General features: G+C 45.2%; 1 protein-coding gene across 2 annotated transcripts in view; it reads right to left on the reverse strand.

Annotated features, from left to right (window-relative positions):
- LOC132393557 (nectin-2-like) overlaps positions 1-23,904 on the reverse strand; it is a 59,302-nt gene that overhangs the window by 15,814 nt on the left and 19,584 nt on the right. Inside the window, exon 6 of one of the 2 annotated variants that reach the window (XM_059968981.1) lies at positions 10,525-12,573. The exons of the other annotated variant lie outside the window; for it this stretch is intronic. Coding sequence (XP_059824964.1) covers positions 12,131-12,573 — 443 coding nt within the window. The 3' untranslated portion in view covers positions 10,525-12,130. Of the gene's footprint in view, positions 1-10,524; positions 12,574-23,904 lie in introns of those variants that run through there. 2 annotated transcript variants of the gene reach the window in all.

The raw sequence follows: 23,904 nt of genomic DNA on the forward strand, positions 1-23,904 counted from the left end.
TCGGCATCCGCACAGCGCCCAAGGACGACCTGCACGCCTCGTCGGCCGAGTTGGTATACGGCGCGCCCCTGGTCGTCCCCGGGGAGTTCCTACCAGCCCCAAGGGGGCAAGAGGAAGATCCCGCAGCAGTCCTGGGCAGACTACGCGAGAAGCTCGGTAACCTGGCCCCCATACCCACTTCACAGCACGGGCGGCACCCGACCTGCGTACCCAAAGACCTACAGAACTGTAAGTTTGTGTTTGTACGAAGGGGCGGGCATCGGCCACCACTGCAGCGGCCATACGAGGGGCCGTTTATGGTGCTCCGGAACAACGGGTCCACGTTCGTGCTGGACGTTGGGGGTAAAGAGGAGGTTTTCACGGTGGACCGCCTCAAACTGGCCCATGTGGACCTGGCGCAACCGGCCGAGTTTCCGGCACCTCGGCGCAGAGGCCAACCTCCCAAGCGGGTTCTGGCCCAGACTGTGGACATTGGGGGGTGTATCGCCGGTTCTGGGGGGGGGGTTATGTGGCGACCCATTTCCTGGCACATCCGAACCGACTTACAATTAGATAGCCTACGGGGGTTTGCGAGCACAGAGCTTTGGAGCCTCTGCGCCATGGGGGGCAGGTTGAGGGAGGCTTAAAGTGAGGCTGAAGATTTCGAATGAAGTTTTTTCCTTCGACTGCAGTTACCGACTCCGTGTCGTAATTTTAGCGCTGCGTGTTGCACACCGCTGCAGTGCCACATTTCAGAGGGGAATGGGGATTTGAGGAAATTGCTCATTGGTGAAAGAAATTAAATAGGGAATGTGGAATTGATTTGCTATTTTGGAACACTGGAATATCTGGCATGCGATCTGAAAAGTTATTTATGTTAACAAGACTGCTGTGGCTAAAAATTCTTTCATTTACCAGAGCATAAAAACATATTCCTCAAGATATGACACATATCGAGTTTCTTTAGATGTAATCATAGTGTTTACCACGTAAATTACAACTGGTCTAAACTGTGATTGAGCAGTAATCCCCCACCCTGTAAAAAGCACATTTATCCAAATGCCAATGGATGGTCAAAGGCAAGATTCACCAGCAAACAATGCAACCAGCAGAATCATCCTGCACTGGAGGTTGTTACACATTTTGCTCTGTGTTTTAATGCAAGACCATAAGATGTACGAGCAGAGTTTGGCCACTTGGTCCATCGAGTCTGCTCCGTTATTTCATCGCGGCTGATACAATTGTCCTCTCACCCCCAATCTCCTGCCATCTGCCTATACCCATTCATGCCCTGACCAATCAAGAATCTATCGAACTCTGCCTTAAATATACATAAAGACTTGGCCCGTGACAATGATTTCCACAGACTCATCGCTCTCTGGCAAAAGAAGTCCCTCATCTGCTTGCTAAAAGGACACCCCTCTATTCTGAGGCTGTGTCCTCTGGTCTTGAGACTATCACACCAGAAGAAACATCCTCTCCAGATCCACTCTGTCAAGGACTTTCACCATTCTATAGGACTGGAAAACTGCAAATGTCACTCTTTAAGAAGGGAAGAAGGCAAAAGAAAGGAAATTATAAGTTAGTTAGCCTTACCTCAGAAGTGTTAGAGTCTATTATTAATGATGAGGTTCCAGGGTACTTGGAGAATAGTCAGCAAGGTTTCTGTACAGGGATATCTTACCTGAAAAATCTGAGTTCTTCAAGGAATTAACAAGCAGGGTGGACAAAGGAGAGGTAGTGGATTTCATTTCAGATTTTCAGAAGGCAATTGATAAGGTGCCACACATGAGACTGCTTAACAAGATAAAATCCTATGATGTTACAGGAGAGATAATGGTGCAGCAGGAAGAATGGCTGAGGGGCAGGAGGCAGTGAGTGGGAATAAAAGGGACCTTTAGTGAGTGCCTGCCAGTGACTAGTGGTGTTCCTCAGCGGTCAATATTGGGACCACTACTTTTCACATTGTTTGCCAGTGATTTGGATAATGGAATTGGTGGCTTTCTGGCAAAGCTTGTGGATGATACAAAGATAGGTGGAGGGTAGGTAATGTTGAGGAAGCAATGCGATTGCACAGAGACTTAGATAAATTGGAAGAATGGGGAAAAAAGTGGTAGATAGAATACAGTGTTGGGAAATCTATAGTAATGCATTTTGGTAAAAGGAACAATAATGCAAACTATTATCTATGGTGAGAAGGTTTAAACATCAGAAGTGCAGAGGGACTTGGGAGTCCTTGGGCAAGACTCCCTGAAGGTTAATTCACAGATTGAGTCTGTAACAGAAGGCAAATGCAATGTTGGAGTATTGTCAACAGTTTTGGGCCCCGTATCTCGGAAAGGAATTGTTGTCCTTGGAGAGAGTTTGGCAGCTTTGGGCCTATACTCATAGGAATTTAGAAAAATTGGGTCTATCTCATTGAAACCTACCAAATGTAGAAAAGACTAGATAGGGTGGATGTTTCCTTTGGTTGGGGGGGGGGGGGGGGTTGGGGAAGATCCAGAACTAGAGGGGCACAGCCTCAAAATTGAGGGGGTGAACTTTTATAACAGATTTAAGGAGAAATTTTGTTTTAAGCCAGAGGGTACGGAATCTGTGGAATGCTCCATCACAGACTGCAGTAGAGGCCAATTCCATCAGAAGTTGATCATTTCCTTATTGGTCAGAGTATCAATGTATATGGTGAGAAGGCACGTGTTAGGGGTTGTATGGGATCCAGAATCTGCCATGACAGAATGGCAGAACAGATGGGCTGAATGGCCTAATTCTGCTCCTGTGTCTTATGGTCTAAAACTGCTTGCAATTCTCCAAGTGAGGGTAGACCAAAGCTTTATTTTGGTCCTCTTGAAATGAGTGCTAACGTTGCATTGCCTTCCTCACCACAGGCTCAACCTGCAAATTAACCTTTGTAGAATCCTGCACATGGACATCCAATATTGTACTTCCTTTCCTGTAATACCATAGGCTCATAGCTTGTTAAGCAGCCTCACATGTGGCACCATGTGAAAGGCCTTCTGAAAATCCAAGTACTGATCAACTGATTCTACTTTGTCTATCCTGCTTATTTTTTCAAAGAATTCCAACATATTTGTCAGGCACGATTTTCCCTGGGGTAACCTTGCTGACTACAGCCTATTTTATCATGTGCCTCGAAGTACTCTGAGAACTCATCCTTAACAATCAATTCTAATGTCTTCCAACCACTGGGGTCAGACTAACTTGCCTATTGTTTCCTTTCTTCTGCCTCTCACTTCCTGAAGAGTGGAGTGTCATTTGCAATTTTCCAGTCTTCTGGAAACATTCCAGAATCTAGTGATTCTTGAAAGAACATTACTAATGCCATCTATAGTCTCTTCAGCCACCTCTTTCAGAACCCTGGGGTGTATACCATTTGGTCCAGTTGACTTACCTACCTTCAGAAATTTCAGTTTCCAAAGAACCTTTACTCAAGAAATGGTAACTTCACATATTTCATGACCCCTGACACTTGGAACTTTCACCATACTGCTAGTGTCTTCCACAGTGAAGATTGATGCAACGTACTTATTCAGTTGGTCCGTCCCTTCCTCGTCCCCCATTACTACTTCTCCAGCACCATTTTCCAGAAGTCTGATATCTACTCTTGCCTCTCTTTGACACTTCAAGTTTCTGAAGAAAATTTTGGTATTCTTTTTAATATTATTGGCTAGCTTACTTTTGTATTCCACCTTTACCTTCTTAATTACACTTTTTATTTGCCTTCTCTTGGTTTCTGAAAGCCTCCCAATCTTCTAACTTCCCACAATTTTTTGCCCTATTATTTTCCTTCTCTTTGGCTCTTATCACGGCTTTGACTTCTCTTGTTAGCCATGGTTGTGTCAAACTTCTTCCTGTTTGGAATAGAGATATCATGTGCCTTCTGAATTGCTTCCAGAAATTCCAGCAGTTATTCCTGCTCTGCCATTATCCCTGCCAGTGTTCTTTTTCCAGTCAATTCTGGTCAACTCCTTTCTCATGCCTCTGTAATTCCCTTTACTCCATGGTAATACTGATACATCTGTCTTGTAGCTTCTCCTTCTCAAGTTTCAGGGTGCATTTGATCATATTATGATCACTTTCCCCAAAGGGTTCTTTTACCTTAAGCTCTCCAGTCAATTATGATTCATTGCACCACACCCAACCCAGAATAGCTGACCCCTGGTGGGCTCAAATACGAGCTGCTCTAAAAAACCATTTCATGGGCATTCTATAAATCCCCTTTCTGTTTTTCCAAATTTACCTAAATATTGAAGTCTCCCATGACTATTGTAACATTGCCCCTTTGGCATTCATTTTCTATGTCTCATTGTAATTTGTCGACCTCATGCTTTCTACTGTTTGTGGATCTGTATTCAACTTCTCTCAGGATCTTTTTACCCTTGCTGTTCCTTAGCTCTGTTCACAATGATTCAACACATTCAAAGCCTATGTCACCTATTTCATTTTTTACTAACAGGGCAATGCTACCTCCTCTGCTTTCCTACCTGTCCTTTTACTATAATGTGCATCACTGGACATTAACCTCCCAGCTACAATCTTCTTTCAGCCATGACTCAGAGATGCCTACATCATACCTGCCGATATATAACTGTGCTACAAGTTCAACTACCTTATTCTGTATACTGTGCACATTCAGATATAACACCTTCAATCCTGTATTCACCTCTCAAAAAAGAGAAAATCTGCAGACTGTGGAAATCCAAGCAACACACACACAAAATGTTGGAAGAACTCAACAGGCCAGGCAGCATCTTTGGGAAAAAGTACAGTTGACATTTCAGCCGAAACCCTTCGTCAATCCTGCCAAAGGGCTGATGCCTGAACATTGACTACTTTTATCCCCAGAGATATTGTCTGGCCTGCTGAGTTCCTCTAGCATTTTGTGTGTGTTGCTCTGTATTCACCCTTTTCAGTTTTGTCCACCTTGTACATTACAACTCATCCTGTTGACTACAAGATTGCCCTCTCAATAGCTTCTCCTTGCTAGGAGTCTCATTATATATTGCCTCTGTATGTAAACCAACAACCTCAGCTTCAGTACTATCATTTGTCTTTTCCAATAAATAACGCTAATCTTTAATCTATAAAAACAAAGTTCATTGATGGGAAATCCCCGGAGGAAAATGCTGTAGGAATTTTTGTGACTTCCTTGCAAGAAGGGCTACTCCGGAACCTGAGGTGGTATGGAAGGGGAATTTGGTGTTGGGTGAGGCTTTGCCCACCCAGTGGATCTTCCACTGCCATTCAGGGCCCACGTGCCCTGAATTCTGTCTTTTGGGATAAGCTGCCATTTGGGATAGAGGGGGTAGGGCAACCAGCTGGGAGTCACCAGGCCAAGGTTCAGCTCCAAGGGAGAGGTCAGAAACTAGGGGGGAGGATCTTAATAACTTGTGATGGATATTCACTGCCTGTGGGCCCAAGGGCCTGTTTGCCAAGTTCGGCTTTCTTAACATAGCAGCTGACTCTTTTAGGGGTCAAACAGTTGTTTTTGAATAAGTTAAACTCCCAAACAATATTCCTTGTCAAGTCTCTTATCATAAACAAATGAACAATATGGTCCTCACTGGCCCACAGTTTAATCTAGGAAAAATAATGGGGGAGGGGATCTCTTTCAGCTTAATTAAACAACACATTCACCTGGCCTGACAAATGTAACTGAAAGACATCTCATGCGTGTAAAGTTGCCAAGTGGCAAAATACAGTATAAATGTTGGACAACAGTCAGACTTAATAGGAATGCTCAAGGGATGCCAAAAATGTCAGAAAGGCATGGTAACTTTTCTATGATATATCACCCGTTCTTCTGCAACTCGTTGCTATATCTGTTTAGCCGATAGAAATTGCACCTGTGTTTTGGAAATCGTTTGTAATCTGGAAACCTTTTGTAAAATAGAAATCATCGGTGAATTTAAAAGTGTTTTTATGAATTTTATCTAATCATCAGTGTTTAAACTACTTTGTCAGCTGACTTGGTAAGGAAAGGAGACTCACTGCTCATGTTCAAGTTTAACTGTCATTCAATCAGACATAAATTCCCATGAATACAGCCAGCATTACTCCAGGGCTAAGGTGCAAAACAATGTACCAACAGGGATACATATGCCATGAATGTGTATGTGCTACATACATTGCTTATATAAGGCAGCAGTAATCATACAAAAAATATATAATCCAAGTTTGCAAGTCCATGATTGCACCAGTCTGCTATCGAACACAATGCATTTTGTATTCTGCCGAGTAAGCGCTGGGGTAGCAGCAACAATTGCAATGCCTTCCCTCTAGATAGCCGCAAAGCTACTCAAAGCCTAGTCCTCACAGCTCTCCTGCTACTCGCTAACAGATCACTGAATCAGACTTACAGCATTCCACATTGGCAATGCTCAACAGGGTCCTGCGATCACAAGAAAAATGACCAAGGCACACCGCTTTCGCATACCGATGCCTCTCTAATGTAAGCAGCCTGCATCAAGTCAAGCTCTTTCACTTTAACCGGCAATGAGCAAACTGCTGTCCAGCAGGGTCTCACGATCATTAAAATATATTTAAAAATAGACAATAACACCTTTAGTTGACCCCATAGAAGCTGGTTCGTGATCACACCACCATTTTAGATGAGGTCCTCAAATTGGTTAGTATTGGCAACTAAACACATCATGCAGGATAAACTAATCTTTCAAGAGTAGCTGGCTACAGTGTAACTTCCCTTTAGAGAGGTAACCTTAGCTATTCTACCTATATCAGATGGGGTTTATGATCTTTGATTGAGTTTGGAACTTTCCTGACAGCAAACCCAATACCATCACAAATTGGCATCTGTACCAAAGCCAAAGAGGGTTTTAGATTGGCACAGACCTTCCACATTCCCCCAACTTCCTCAGCCCACTGGAAAGGGGAATCAGTGGAACAGACCTTTCAGCCATTGACAAGCCCCTACCTTGTATACTTAACCAGTTGTAGGACCCAGTCCCACAGCATACTACCCTGCCAAGAGGGTACCATCCCACATTGAGTTTGTCAGTCTTCCCACTCTCTCCTTCTAATTTAGAGTCCTATCCACACATAGGAGGGGTGGTCCCCGCTCTGGATCCACACACACACACACACACACACACACACACGGGGCTTAGGAACAGGTCCTTTGGCCCACTATGTCACGCTGGCCCATCCACACTGATCCTGCTCCACTCTCGCCACCTCCCATCTCCTCTCCCTCACCAAACCCATCCATCACCCAGGGGGATCATCCCATACAGACCCGTGGATGTTGGAGAGAACTGGATCTCCCCAACAAAACCCAAAGGGTCACAGGGAGAACATGCAAATACTAAACATCCAAGCAGCACTAGGGGCTAGGATTGAACTCATAGGATGTGAGGGAGCAGCTCTACCCACTGAGACACCACAATGCAAAGCTGCATCGGACACAACTCTCCCCACCATTGCTAGTACCTACAGGAGTTGCTGCCTCAAGTAGGCAACATTCACCATCAAAGACCCTCATCATTTGAGCATGCTATCTTCTCACAGCTCCCATCAGGCAGAAAGTACAGAAGCCTGAAGTTGTACACCATCAGATTCAGGAACCACTTCTTTCCTTCATCTATTCAGTTCTTGAGCCAAGCGGCACAATCTCTATTATCTCAGTACAAAAACTGTGACCACTTTGCACCTGGCATACCTGGCAATTGTTCTAACACTATTACAGTGCCAGCAACTTAGGCTTAATTCCCACTGTTGTAGGTTATGTAGGCCTCGGAAGCATGGCGACACTTGCAGTGTTCCCCAGCACCTCCTCAGAATGTGTTAGTCATTGACATTAACAGCACATTTCAACACAACACACACAAAATGCTGGAGGAGCTCTTCTGGCCAGGCAGCATCTATGGAAAAGAGTAGACAGTCAATGTTTCAGGACGAGATTCTTCATCAGGACTCAAGAAGTGCCCTGATGAAGGGTCTTGGCCCGAAACGTCGACGGTTAACTCTTTTCCGTAGATGCTGGAGGAACTCCACTGGCCAGCCAGCACTTTGTGTGTTCTCCTTTGGATTGCCAGCAGCTGCAGATTTTCTCATGTTTGAGAACACTGTATGTACCACAAAGAAAGCTAATATTTACAACAGTCTGTTTTATTTTGTTCTGATTTTGCCCATAATATGTATAATTTAAACTCAATAGCCTATTTATTGGTATCTTTTGCAGCTAATAAAGTGGCCATCGAGTATGTTCATGGTCTTCTGCTGCTGTAGCCCATCCACCTCACAATCTGATGTGCTCTACATTCAGTGATGTTGTAACTTGTGTGTAGAGTTACTTTCAAAGCAGGTTGAACCTGTTTGGCCATTCTGCTCTGACTTCACTCACTCATTAACAAGGAACTTTTGTCCACAGAACCACCGCTGACTAGATGTTTTCATGTTGTTTGCATTATCTGTAAACTGCAGAGACTGTTGTGCATCAACATCCCTGGAGAAAAACAGTTTCTGAGATACTCAAATTAACCGGGCTGGCACCAACAATCATTTCACTGTCAAAGTCATTTAGATCAGATCTTCTCACTATTCTGGTATTTGGTCTGAACAACATGTCTGTATTCTACGATTGGCTGACTGGATATTTGCATTAAAGAGTAGGTGTACCTAGTAAAGGAGCCACTGAATGTATGTATTATCAATGTTTTTCCAGTGAATTCTACTGTGCCTACAATGCTTTGTCAGGAAGTTTTCAATACTCCTTTGTATATATAGACTGGAGCATTTGATAATAAACTAGACTTTGATTTACAGCAGGTGACTAAATCTTTAATATGATTGGCTGAAGAAACATTCCCGTTTCCAGACATTACAGCCCCCAGCCCTGACCTTAGGAACTTCCAAAGCTCCCTGAACTCTTGTATGCAGAAACCGCTGCTAGATTCCTAACCGAAACAAGGACTGACTGCTCAAGACTCTGATCTCTGTGAATCATGCTCTCAATAGTGGGATAGATTCCATGTGCCAGCTCTCGTTTGGCCAAAGTTTATTGCCACTCCCTCCAAGATTATTCACTCTTCCTTAAACTGAAGCAGTTCATGTGGGGAAAATGCCCCCATGGTGCTGTTGGAGAGATCCAGGATTCAGACCCGGCACAGTGAAGGACCACCTGCTAGATGGACGAGTGGGAAGAGTGGAGGGGAACTCTATATATTGCGGTCATTTGCAGATGAGGAACAGGAAGTAACTTTCTGCTGAAAGCCTTATCTGTAAATACATTTGCAATTAATCACTTAGTTACTCGAGAAACTCGTCCTACTCTCAGGAATGTGGATCTGCAGGTACAACAGTAAGAAATCCACACACACACCACCCCCCCCCCCCCCCCCACCATATAAAAGGAGAAGAGTCACAGACAAAATGAAGAGCCAGAGACTGTTGTGCAGGGCTGAAATGGCTAATACGACAGGGCATAATTTTATGGTGATAATTTTATGAAAGTATATGGGGGATGACAGAGGTATCTCTTTTTTTTAAATGCAGAGAGTGGTGGGTGTGTGGAACACCCTGCCAGAGGTGGGGATAGAGGCAGATACATTAGTGGTTATTTCAAAGACTCTTAGCTAGACATATCGACAAAAGAGGAATGGAGGGCTATGCGAGAGGGAAGGATTGATCGATCTTAGAACAGATTTGGCACAATATCATTGGCCAAAAGGCCTGTACAATGCCATGTTTACACATACTAGGTGACCAGTGGATTCTGGTGTGGGCGGTGGTGGGGTGAATGACACAGCCAGTGAAATCAAGGGTCCCACCTACTCTGGCTATTCATTCTTTTTTCCCCTCCTCCCAGCGACCAGGAGATACGAAAATTAGGAGCATGTACCACCAGGCTCAAGGACAGCAGAATGGCCATTTCAGTACAACAAAATGGAGTCTTCACCTGAAAATCCACCTTGTTATCAGCACTTTGTCTGTTTGCAGTGTGTTGTACGTATCACATTTCATCTCTCATTGTTACTGGTTTACCTTTTCTACCTCAATGCGCTGTTTAATGATTTGAACTGAATGAACAGTATGCAAGAGCAATTCTTCACTGTATATCCCTCCGTACACATGTGACAATGTAAACCTGTTCCAATATGAAGTCCCTCGACATCCCTCCCCTCTGGATCCCCACTCTGACATGGAGGCTATGAATCCAGCAAGGATGCAGTCTCTCTTCCTCCCAAAACCAGAAACAATACCTAGCACAGACCACTCAGTCCCCCACACCCCCACTCGCTACCCAGCTGTCCCTGACCGACTGCTGCAACTGGCCCCTGGAAACACACAGGAAAACGTCAAAGGCATTCCACTTTTCATTAATTTACTCCTTTTAATTAAAAAAAATATTGTGCAGCAAAACCCAAATTCATCACATGGATTAGAAAAGGCACTTGAATTGTTCAAGGCCAGCAGGAGACATTTCGGGGGGTGGGGGGGACAGAGGTGATGTGGGGAACAGATGGGTTGGTGGAGGGGGGTGGGAGGTAGATGTCCTGTGTTTTGAAAGGGGGAGGGGAATGGAGGGCAAACATTTTTGGGAACTGGTGGGATCATATATTACACAACCATGGATGGCCCCCACCCTGGAAAAATCACACGGGACAGCAGACACTCCCAACCTGCTGTGTCCATTTTGTTAACCACCTACTCCCCATCTCAGTGAGTACTTATTCTGCCCCCCCCCCAGCTGTTTTGGTGACACCCTATGCTCCTCCCTGTCTCTGCAACCCCCTACACCACCCCCCCGTCTCTATGACACCCACCACCTTTACTATGTCTCAGTGACACCCTTTCTCCTTCTGTGAACCACTAAACCCCTCCTGCCTCTGTGACCCCCGTACCCCTCCGTCTCTGTGACCTCTACATCCCGACTCTGTGACCCCTATGCCCCTCCCGATTTCTTTGACACGCTTCATCACTCCCCATCTCCCTTAAACCCCTCTTGCAGCCCATTCTTTATCTTCCTGAGCATCTCTGTCTCTCATCCACTGTCTCTCTTTTTCTCTCCTTCTCCATGTCTCTCAGCATCTCACTCCCTTTCCATATCTCTATCGAGAAGCCACTCGGCCCAAGCTTTTGACCCCGCAGTTAACCAGACGCACTGAGACCTCCCCGTACTAAACTATCTGTGCGCCAGGACCACCAAGATTAACCCCTAGGGGCCAAACTCAAGTCTTCTGAAAAGCAAACACAGGTGCTGGAGATTAGAGCCACACACCACAAACTTTCTAACATGACATTATCCCAGACCCCACTATTACTGTTAAATGTAGCCTTGCAGGGCATCAAAGTCTCATCAGTATCTCAGTGCAGTCTCCCAGTTCAGAGACTTAGACAAGCTGACCTCAGGACCTCGTCTTGCTGGCAACCACAGGAGCTACTTTGCATCCCAGCCACTATCACTTCCCGCCAAGCAGCCGTGAAGCACAGCCCCTCTCCTGGGAACGGATCCTTGCCCACACCAATAGGGAGTGTTAAGGAGGTGGGAGATGTATGTTAAGAAGAGCAGTGGGACAATGTATATAAGGAATGAGTGTGGGGGGATGTATGGGAGGGATGAAGTGGGGGGGAGCTGTATGGGAATGTCAGGATGGGGGGATATGTATAGAGATCAGGGTGGGGGTGGGTGCCTGGGAGGGACAGGAGTGGGGGACCATGGGGAAAGCGAGGAGAGCAGTGCAGGCGGAGGAGATTCAGGGGCTGGGTGGCTACAGAGACAGACAGCCTGCTGTCTAATCAGAAACGAGGGACAGGGAAGAAGGTGGGAAGACGGCGATGGGGAGCCAATGAGCCACTCAACAGGGAGTGGTCACCCGACCAAGGGACTTGGACCTATGCCCTGTAATCAAAAGCTGGGGACGTGATGGAAGGAGGCATGACACTGGGAGCAAGGAGCCAATGATGTGCCCGCAGACGGCTAAAAGCACTGAGGAAGTCCGAGGAACCGGCCCTGCGGGGTAGCGTCCGTTTGTGCCAGAGTCCAACCCAATCCGGCTCCCACCGTCTTGGCCCCCTCACTGTTGAGTCCAGGAGGTGAGGAGGGGAAGGATCCAAGGCCAGTTGGGGGGACTGGGGGTGCAGGAAGGTCCAGAATGGGCCAGAGCAGACTGCCTCAGACGTATACAGCTTTCTTGGAGATGATGGAGCCATCTCTTTGGGATTCCATGTCATCTTCCAGCATGGGATCTGAGGAAATAGGACCTTTCTCATCCTCCTCCTCCTCGTCCTGGTAGTCGTTGTAGGTCGGTGGTGGGCTCTGCAGCAGGATCTCCGTCTCTGCTGGGGCGGTGACAGTGGTAGTGGGAGTGGTGGGCGCCAGGCTGGGGCCCTTCTCCGAGTCTGAGTCAGGGCGATAGGTAAAGTCAGGGCGGGCAGCACCATTGCCATCCCCGAAGACCCGGGTCTTGGGGTCGTAGGAGCCGGCTGCCTCCCCTCCCCTTCTCCTCCTCTGCAGTAGGAAGCCAGCCAGGCAGGCAAGCAGTAGCAGTGCCAGGATTCCCCCGATCACACCTCCCGCGATCGCCCCGGCGTTGCTGGTAACCACCGCCTTGTGTTCTGGGAGAGAAAACACAGGGGGAAGGAGGTCCCGTGTCAAACAGCGTCAGCGTAGCCACCCTCCAACCTCCTACTAAAGCTTGCAAACATTGGCATCCAATTCTGCAGAACTAGACAATGAAGTATCTCCCCAAAACTTTGCAAAGTGTCAGATACAAGAATATTACAAGCAGTTCTGGGCCCTGTGAGATGTACAGGCCTTGGATAGGTTCACAGGAATAATCAAACAGAAGCAAGCAAAAAAACCTGTAAGGATCGATAAGATGAAATATAAAGTTAGCCAACAATATCAAAGTGGATACCAGAAGTATTTTCAGATATATAAAGAGTAAAAGAGCAGTGACAGTAGATATTGGGCAGCTGGAAACTGATGCTGGAGAGGTAGTAATGGGGCACAAGGACATCGTGGACAAACTGCATAAGTATTTTGCATTAGTCTTCACTGTGGATGACAATTGCAGTATGGCAGATGCTTGAAACTGTCAGGAGGCAAAAATTAGTGTTGTTACTATTACTAGGGAGAAGGTGCTTGGGAAGGTGAAAGGTCTGGAGGCAGATAAGTCACCTGGACCAGCTGACTACAACCAACTGTGAGGGAGGTTACACAGGTGACAGAGAAAGGGAGCGCTCAGACCAAAGATGTAGGGGAGAAGGAAGAAAAAGATAATAAAGTTGTTTACACCGTTAGGGATAAACAGAGAGTAAAAGGTGGATAGTTTCTTAAATGCATCTATTTTAATGCTAGGAGCATTGTAAGAAAGGTGGATGAGCTTAGAGCATGGATTGATGCCTGGAAATATGATGTTGTAGCTATTAGTAAAAAATAGTTGCAGGAGGGGTGTGATTAGCAACTAAATATTCCTGGATTTCGGTGCTTCAGGTGTGATAGAATCGGAGGGGCAAGAGGGGGAGGCGTAGCATTGCTTGTCAGAGAAAATATTACAGTGGTGTTTTGGCAGGATAGATGAGCGGGCTCATCTAGGGAGACTATTTGGGGGGAATTGAGGAATGGAAAAAGTGTAGCAACACTTATAGGGGTGTATTATAGACCACCTAATGAAGAGCGAGAATTGGAGGAGCAAATTTGTAAGGAGATAGCAGATATTTGAAGTAAGCACAGGGTTGTGATTGTGGGCGACTTTAATTTTCCACACATAGACTGGGAAGCCCATACTGTAAAAGGGCTGGATGGTTTGGAGTTTGTAAAATGTGTGCAGGATAGTTTTTTGCAGCAATACATAGAGGTACCAACTAGAGAAGGGGCAGTGTTGGATCTCCTGTTAGGGAATGAGATAGGTCAGGTGATGGAGGTATGTGTTGGGGAGCACTTTGGGTCCAGTGATCACAATGCCATTAGTTTCAGTATAATTATGGAGAAGGTTAGGACTGGACCCAGGGCTGAGATTTTTGATTGGAGAAAGGCTAACTCTGAGGAGATGCAAGAGGATTTAGAAGGAGCGGATTGGGACAATATGTTTTATGGGAAGGATGTAATCGAGAAATGAAGGTCATTTAAATGTGAAATTTTGAGGGTACAGAATCATTATGTTCCTGTTAGGTTGAAAGGAAAGGTTAAAAGTTTGAGAGAGCCATGGTTTTGAAGGGATATTGGAAACTTGGTTCTGAAAAAGAGAGAGATCTACAATAAATATAGGCAGCATGGAGTAAGTGAGGTGCTCAAGGAATATAAAGAATGTAAAGAGAATCTTAAAAAAGAAATTAAAAAAGCTAAAAGGTATGAGGTTGCTTTGCCATGTAAGGTGAAAATAAATCCAAAGGGTTTCTACAATTATATTAATAGCAAAAGGATAGTGAGGAATAAAACTGGTCCCTTAGAGAATCAGAGTGGACAGCTATGTCTGGAGCCAAAAGAGATGGGGGAGATTTTGAGCAATTTCTTTTCTTCGGTATTCACTAAGGAGAAGGATATTGAATCGTGTAAGGTACGGGAGACAAGTAGGGTAGTTATGGAAACTATGATGATTAAAAAAGAGGAATCACGGGTGCTTTTAAAGAATATAAAAGTGGATAAGTCTCCAGGTCCTGACAGGATATTCCCTAGGACCTTGAAGGAAGTTAGTGTAGAAATAGTAGGGGCTCTGACAGAAATATTTCAAATTTCATTAGAAATGGGGATGGTGCCGGAGGATTGGCATATTGCTCATGTGGTTCCTTTGTTTAAAAAGTCTTCTAAGAGTAAACCTAACAATTATCAGCCTGTAAGTTTGACGTCAGTGGTGGGTAAATTAATGGAAAGTATTCTTAGAGATGGTATATATAATTATCTGGATAGACAAGGTCTGATTAGGAACAGTCAAAATGGATTTGCGCGTGGAATGTAATGTTTGACAAATATTGAATTTCTTGAAGAGGTTACTAGGAAAGTTGTTGAGGGTAAAGCAATGGATGTTGTCTATATGGACTTCAGCAAGGCCTTTGACAAGGTTCCACACTGAAGGTTAGTTAGGAAGGTTCAATTGTTAGGTATCAATCTTGAAGTAGTAAAATGGATTCAACAGTGGCTGGATGGGAGATGCCAGAGAGTAGTGGTGGATAACTGTTTGTCAGGTTGGAGGCCCATGACTAGTGGTGTGCCTCAGGGATCTGTACTGGGTCCAATGTTGTTTGTCATATACATTAATGATCTGGATGATGGGGTGGTATATTGGATTAGTAAGTATGCAGATGATACGAAGATAGGTGGCGTTGTGGATAATGAAGTAGGTTTTCAAAGCTTGCAGAAATATTTAGGCCAGTTAGAACAGTGGGCTGAAAGATGGCAGATGGAGTTTAATGCTGATAAGTGTGAGGTGCTACATTTTGGTAGGAATAATCAAAATTGGACATACATGTTAAATGGTAGGGCATTGAGGAATGCAGTAGGACAGAGTGATCTAGGAATAATGGTGCCTAGTTCCCTGAAGGTGGAATCTCATGTGGACAGAGCAGTGAAGAAAGCTTTTAGTATGCTGGCCTTTATAAATCAGAGCATTAAGTATAGGAGTTGGGACATAATGATAAAATTGTACAAGGCATTGGTGAGGCCAAATTTAGAGTATTGTGTACAGTTCTGGTCACCAAATTATAGGAAAGCTGTCAACAAAATAGAGAGAGTACAGAGGAGATTTACTAGAATTTTAACTGGCTTTCAGCACCTAAGTTTCAGAGAAAGGCTGAGCAAGTTAGGTCTTTATTCTTTGGTTTGTAGAAGGTTGATAGAGGTATTTAAAATTATGAGGGGGATAGATAGAGCTGACGTGGATAGGCTTTTTTCCATTGAGAGTAGGGGAGATTCAAACAAGAGGACATGAGTTGAGAGTTGGGGGCAAAAGTTTAGGGGTAACACGAGGGGGAACTTCTTTACTCAGAGAGTGGTAGCTGTGTGGAACGAGCTTCCGGTAGAAGTGGTAGAGGCAGGTTCGATTTTGTCATTTAAAAAAAAATTGGATAGGTATATGGACAGGAAAGGAATGGAGGGTTATAGACTAAGTGCAGGTAGGTGGGACTAGGTGAAAGTAAGCATTCAGCACAGACTAGAAGGGCCGAGATGGCCTGTTTCCGGGCTGTAATTGTTATATGGTTTTAAGATAAAGCCCATGGTATTACAGGGAAGGTACTGGAATGGATAGAGGACTGGCAGTTGACAAGAGGCAAAGAGTGGGAATAAAGGGAGCCTTTCCTGATTGGCTACCAGTAATGAGCAACTTTTCCAGGCTTCGGTATTGGGACCTCTTCTTTTTACATTCTATTTAAATGATTTGGATGACGGAATTAATGACGAAATTTTGTGGATAATAAAGTATATGCTGGGGCAGGTCGTGTTGAAGAAGCAGAGAAGCAAGAGAAAGATGTAGACAGATTAGGAAATTGAGAAATGAAATACAGTATCAGGAAATAAGAGGGGTGATTGATAAGTTTATGGCCTGGTAGAAGGAGTCAATTTTAAAAAACCTAGCACATTTATTTTTCAACATAGCCCCAACCCCCTACATTTACACACTTAGTCCAGCAGTCATGGAGTATGTGGATCTTGGACCTCCAGAAAATTTCCACAGATGGGTGATTGATAAGTTCATGGCCTAAGGTAGAAGGAAATGAGTTATTAACTTCAAACTTTCTGCATAATTACTCTCTGACCGGCATTTGCGTGCAACGACAGCTGTATAACTCTATTCCTTCTACCTTAGGCCACAAACATCAATTACCCATCTGTGGGCACTTTCTGGAGGTCTAAGATCCATATGTTCCATGACTGCTGGACTAAACATATAAATGTAGGAGGGGACTATGTTGAAAAATAAATGTGCTAAGGTTTTTGAAATTGACGCCTTCTACCTTAGGCCACAAACTTATCAATCACCCCCATATATGGGCATCACGAGGTAATCTGCAGATGCTGGAAATTCAAGCCACACACACAAAATGCCGGTGGAATGCAGCAGGCCAGGCAGCATCTGTAGGGAGAAGCATCGTCGACATTTCGGGCCGAGACTCTTCATCAGGACTAACTGAAATGAAAGATAGTAAGACATTTGGTAGGGTGAAACTGAAAGCTGGAAAGGTGATTGGCAATAGGGATACAGAGCTGGAGAAGGGAAAGGATCATGGGATGGGAGGCCTAGGGAGAAAGCGGGAGGGAAGAACCAGAGGGAGATGGAGAACAGGCAGAGTGATGGACAGAAAGAGAGAAAAAAAGGAAGGGGGGGGGAAGAAAAACTAAATATATAAGGGATGGGGTAAGAAGGGGGGGAGGGTCATTAATGGAAGTTAGAGAAGTCAATGTTCATGCCATCACGTTGGAGGCTACCCAACCGGTATATAAGGTGTTGCTCCTCTAACCTGAGTGTGGCTTTGTCTTGCCAGTAGGGGAGGCCATGGTCAGACATATCAGGATGAGAATGGGATGTGGAATTAAAATGTGTGGGCCACATTTTATCATAAACCTGGGATGCACATAAATCTGGGATGCAAAGGGACTTGGGAGTCCTCATGTAGGATTCCCTAAAGGTTAACATGCAGGTTGAGCCAGGTGTGAGGAAGGTAAATGCAATGTTAGTATTCATTTTAAGTCTAAAAGATAAAAACAGGGCTGTAATGCGGAGGCTTTATAAGGCATCGGTGAGGCCTCACTTGGAGTTTAGTGAGCTGTTTTGGGCCACTTTTCGAAGAAAGGATGTGCTGACATTGTAGATGTTTCAAAGGAAATTTACAAAAATACTCTGGAATTGAAAAGAATGAGGGGGAGATTTCATTGAATCATATCCAATGTTGAAAGGACAAGGTAGAATTGATGTGGAGAGCGTGTTACCTGTATTGGGGAGTCTTGGACCACAGGGCAACATTTCAAATAGAGGGATGTCTATTTAGAATGGAGATGAAGAGGAGTTTCTTACACCAGTGGGTGATGAATCTGTGGAATCGGTTGCTACAGGTGGCTGTGGAAGCAAGGTCATTGGGTGTTTTTAATATGGAGATTAATAGATTCTTGATGTCAAGACGTAAAATGCCAAGACATTCGGGTTGAGAGGGAAATAGATCAACCATGATGAAATGGTGGAACAGATTCGATGGGCTAAACGGTCTGGTTCTGTTCAAAGGTCCTGTAGTCTTATGATATTGAAAGGCCTTTTTAAAGAGGACATATGGAGAATGTCCCCATCAGCAGGACAGTCTAGGATCAAGTGTCAGAATAAAAAGACATCCCATTAGAACTGAGTTGAAGCAGAATTCTTCACCCAGAGGACGGTGAATCTATAGAATTCATTGCCAGTTGGCTGTGGAGGCCAAGTTCCTGAGTACATTTAAGGCAGAGACTGATAGGTTCCTGCTAAGGAATTCGAGGGTTATGGGAAGTAGGTGGGAGAAATCAGTCACAATTAAATGACAGAACAAAGTTGATGGGCTGAATGGTCTAAATCTAGTCTGGTTTATTATGAGATGTTAAAGCAGCAGAATTAGGCCATTTTCCCCATCAAGTCTGTTGCAGCATTTGATTGTCTTATTAATTTCCCTTTTCAATGCCATTTTCCTGCTTTTCCTCCATGACATTTGATGCCCTGACAAATGAAGAACTTATGAACTTTTGCTTTAAATATAACCAATGAAGTGGTCTCCACAGCTGTCTGTGGCAATGAACCCATAGAATTACCACCCTCTGGTTGAAGAAAGCCCTGAGGTTCCATTCCTTTTGCAGGGGCGAGGGAGGGAGATGTGGAATGTCAGTAGATGAGGGCAAGGTTGAGACAGGACAGCGTAAGGGGGCGCTGAAGGTGATGGCAAGATGGAGAGGTAAGGGAGCTGCCAAAGTGTGAAGTAGCTCCTGGCAGAAGATTTTCAACAACTCTCCAATGACAGACTTCCAAATTCCTCAAATGAAAGGTAAAAAGATCAGTCTCATTGTCCTGCCTTGGCCTTTGGCTCTCAAAAGAGGAAGGCCAAATTCTTCACCCAGGTAGAAGACAGGACTGAGAGGGAACGGAGAAGGATGGACAGGTGAGAGGTTAAGCAGACTGACCCTGAGATGTGGGGAGAAGCAGGGGTCCCGGTCTCTGAACAAGGAATCAGTGGTTCAGCATGGAGATGGGAAGAAAATCTTTCGCCTGAAAGGTTGTGGAACCCTGGGAATTTTAAGCAACCCCACCAGACCACCCCAAACCCCAAAAGAAGTCTCTGCGAATCCAAGAGAGGTTTAGGTGCATAGAGGTTTTGGGGGGGGGGGGGGAAGTAGGGCATTGGGCCAGGAAGCCACATTCCTTCCTGATTTGCTTCATGGTAACGTTTCCTACCACCCCCCCCCCCCCCACCAACACCCTTCCACCCATCATCTCCTCCATGCACACTGTGTGCTGATTCCCAATCATGAGCCGAAAATGCCACATGTTCTCACGACCCCATGCTGATTTGGAGCGTCACAGATAATGGAAAGAGGAGTAATTGAGGTGCAAAACCAGAACAGGTGAGCATCAACCCCACAAGGCACAGATCTCTCACATCTCCAGATAGATCCCAATCCTGCCTCCTCCAGTGTGTCCATCCTGGACCCCCTTCCAATACAGACAAAGCTCCCAAACCTAGGAAAGTCAAAGGGCAGGGGAGCATAACTGTCCACAGATTCCCCATATCAATTATCTCCATCGCTGGCACCGAACTCCAAACTCCCTTCCTCGTTAAGAGCACCAGAAGGCAGCTGTTCTCCATGAAGGGGGCAGTTAATGCCCCTGATTACCACCCTGCTGAGTCTGATCTGACATCAAGACTACTTGAGAGGCAGGATATGGGCAGTGGAAGGGCATCTTCAGCCAGTGAAGATGATCGGTTCATAGGACTGGGGTTGACCTGCACCTGTGCTGCTCCCCATGTGCTGTGGGGTTCCCTGATGCATTGACGAGCAGTGAGGGATCCAGGTCCTGAGCTTGAAGGTGGAAAGGAAGGAAGGACAGGCAGGGAATGGAATCAAGCTCCTAACCCCCAAATGAGGAGAGTCTCCATCATCTGAGAACCAAATATGGGCTGTGGAGATGAGTATGAGTGTGCAAACAGAGTGTGTGTTTGACTACACCAACACACGGACAAGGAGCGAAGGGACATTGTGGGAGATACTACCTCCCTCCCTTCACCCACACACTAAAGGAGGCTCCTACAGACACCTTCAAATGATCTGTTGAAATGATCCCCAGGGATTAAAGGGTTAGCCTGCAAGGACCTATGTTGATCGCAGTGACTCGTACCAAATGTTGAAAGCAACACACACAAATAACTGGAGAAACTCAGCAGGTTAGGCAGCATCTATGGAAATGAATAAACATTCAACATTTCTGGTTAGAGTGGGCATGGAGATGATGCTTCCAATAGTGGGAGAGTCTAGTACCATAGGGCATGGCCTCAGAATGCATTCCTTTAGAACACAGATAAGGAGAAATTCCTTCAGACAGAAGGTGGTAAATCTGCAGGTTTCATTACCACAGCGTGACTGAGGAGGAAAGACACTGAGCATATTTAGTAGTTTCTTGATTAGTAAGGATGTCAAAGGTTACGGGGGAAAGCAGGAGCATAGAGTTGAGAGGGATAATAAATCAGCCATGATAGATGGCACAGCAGACTCGATGGGCCAAATAGTCCAATTCTGCACCCATGTCTTATGGACTGGTTACATCATGGTCTGATTACAGCAATTCAAATGCGCAGAAACGTAAGGAGTTGCAGAGCAGTGAACTTAGCTCAATACACCACAGGCACGTCCCTCCCCACCACTGGTAGCATTTACAGCAGGCACGGTCTTAAGAAGGCAATGTCCATCATCAAAGATCACCAGCATCCACAACATACTCTCTTCTCATTGCTCCTATTGGGCAGAGGGTAGGGCAGCCTGAAGTTCCACATTACCAGATTCAGGAACAGCTACTTCGCTTCAACTAACCTGCACAACCCTCATCACTTCATCAGTGTAGCAATACTGTGAACACTTTACAATACAATGGATGACTCTCTGCTCCAATTTGTATTCTTCCTTGTTTAATTTACAGCAGCTGATTAATCCTCCCACCCGGCATGTGTGGGAAGGAAATGGGGGCTCCAGGGGAACCCAGGGAAAATGTGCAAAGTCCACACAAATGAAGCCAGCGTTTGGGATGGAACCATCGAACCCGAATCCCTAGGTCTGCGAGGCAGTGACTCTACCCAAAGAAAGGATGAACTCTCCACAGACGGAGGTGATTGAAGGCTCACCATTGATTTCAGATGCAGGGTGTGGTTTATCGTGAGGAGAGATTAAGCAAAGTAGACAGGGATTCTCTGGGGTTTGGGAGGATGACAGAAGGTCTCAGTGACATGCAAAACTCTCAAAACCTCCTGGTAGGGCGTCTAGGACGAAGAGTCCCGGTCCCAGAATGAACTGTTAGACAATCAGGGTAGAGAAGGAGAGAGATTCCTTTACCCAGAGGCTTGAGAGATATTCACGAATCTCTCCCCCAGTTTACTAGTGGAGAGCCCCATGTATCCAAGAGAGGTTTCCAGATACTGCGGGCACTGAGAAATACAGAGTGAGTGCAGGGGATGTGGGGCGGAGGGAGCAGACCAAATGTGGTCAGAGAGAATGGGAAAGCAGCGACAAGGGGCTGAACTACCTTGTTATGACCATGTATTGAATCATTTACTTGCACTGCACTTGCACCTTATTCTAACCTCAACGTTCATCCAGATCAAATCATTGCACAGTGCAGCTTGCAAGACAAGATTTTTACTGTATCTTGGCATATGTGACAACAACCAAACAATACCAACTAAACTTGCGCCTTCTGCCTAGACAATGTCCATATCCCTCCATTTCCAGCACAAACTGAAATGCCTCTATGGTATCTGCCTCCATCACAGGAAGCAAGTATCAGTCACCCACCATTCTGTGTGAAGTAATTTATCCCTCTCATCTCCTTTGCACACTCTATAAAGCTTCCCTATCCCTCCTTTACATAGAGGTTTAGCAGGATGCTACCTGGATTAGAGACCATGTCTTTTAAGGATGGGTTGAATGAGCTGAGGTTTTTCTCTTTGGAGGAAGGAGGATGAAATGTGACATTATGTACAAGATGATAAAAGGCATAGATCGAGTGAAGAGCCAGAGATTTTTTCCCAGGGCGGAAATGGCTGATACGAGGAGGGATCATTTCAAGGTTTCTGGAGGAAAGTATATGATGCAATGTCAGAGATAGTTTTCTTTTTCACACAGAGTAGTCGGGGTGTGGAGATACAGGTGGTGGTCGGGGCAGATACATTAAGGACCTATAAGCAACTCTTAAATAGTCAGACAGATGAAGGAAAAATGGAAGGTTATGTGGAAAGGATGAATTAGATTGATCTTAGAGTGGATTAAAGATTTGGCATAACATCACGGGCTGAAAGGTCTGTACTATACTGTCTTAACACACACCAGATGACCGGCAGGTTTTGGTGAGAGGTTGGGCAGTAAGGGCTTGTGTGGCCAGAAGGGCCTGTTACAGTGTTGTATCTCTAAATAAACAAATAAATTCCATTTGCCTTTTCAATAATCTGTTGCACCTGAAAATCAAATTTCAACAACTTCCTCTTGACTGGCATACAGACTTAAAGGGGAGAGCCTAGCCTGACTCATTTACAGAGACAATAGAAGTTAGTTCAATCCAAGAAATGTCTCCAGCTGCCGAGGTTCAATCGGATACTTTCTGTTCAGACATATCACCCAGCAGGTAAACTGGGAGGTCCCACACTGGCAGAGAGTGACACAGCACTGACAGTTCTGAACAACAGGACATCAGATCTGCCTACAAACAGGCAGACTGCTGGACCACATACAAAGGACAAAATCAGCCATCAAACCCCTACTGACTGATAATCTCTTCCTACAGAAAAACAACACACTCCACCCTGTCTATAACCTGTTGCAGCAAGACCCAAAACAAACTGGGACAAGAATACCTCTGCATTCTTTGTCTGGGCAAGTCCCAGGTTTGACACAAATGTTCTGATGGGTGGGAGCCTTTTCTTTCTCTCCGCAGCCTCTGTGTAAGATCACCCATTTACTCTCCCTACAGTTGTAGAGCATCACCCACCCGTCATGTCCCACAGACCTGCCTGTCAGCAGCACTTAACGCAGACCATGGAGCCTCTGCATCATTTTAATGCATATTAACGCACCTGGTCCCACCCTATTGGAGATATTTGTCCTCAGTTTACCCTTCCTTTCCCAACTGCAAACAAGCCAGATTGGTTTCTTTCCCAGAGCTGAAGGACGAATTTCTACTGTTATGCACCCGCGACACGTGACAGTGGTGTACTTGTCACGTGACAGGTGTTGAAGCTATACTGGACTTAAGGTAATGGTCTTGTGATGGTGGAGTGACAGCATTTTCCTGCCAGTAGAGGTCATGTGACAGTTTTTTTTTCACAGGGTATAAAAGGAGGACCCCTCCCTGTGAGGAGGGGCAGTTCGTGGCTGGATTTGCCATGTTGACTTCATGCCACTGTGTGATTTAATGTTGTGATGCAGTTTAGTTGAAAGATGGAGTTTTATTTAATGCCTAAAGTTTTAAAGGTCATTGCCAGCAGTTTCTGTATAATACTGCTAGTTGAGAATCAGTGGAGAGTGAAGATCGGAGTTCGGGAGATAAAAGATCGAGGAAAATCGATTTCGACTGTGAAACAGGTTCGACTTTGTTTGATCCTCATTCGGAAGGAATTCGTTGACTGTGCCCGTGTTAATCCCTGTGAATAGCGGAAAGGATTGGGAACAGTTTTGTAAAGGAAAGGTCAGTGCCTTTAAGCCATTACATATCATCTTCGTAAAATTCTTCATGGGAAAAG

Source organism: Hypanus sabinus, chromosome 1 (genome assembly GCF_030144855.1).
Source record: "Hypanus sabinus isolate sHypSab1 chromosome 1, sHypSab1.hap1, whole genome shotgun sequence".
In the NCBI taxonomy this organism is placed as follows: Eukaryota; Metazoa; Chordata; class Chondrichthyes; order Myliobatiformes; family Dasyatidae; genus Hypanus; species Hypanus sabinus.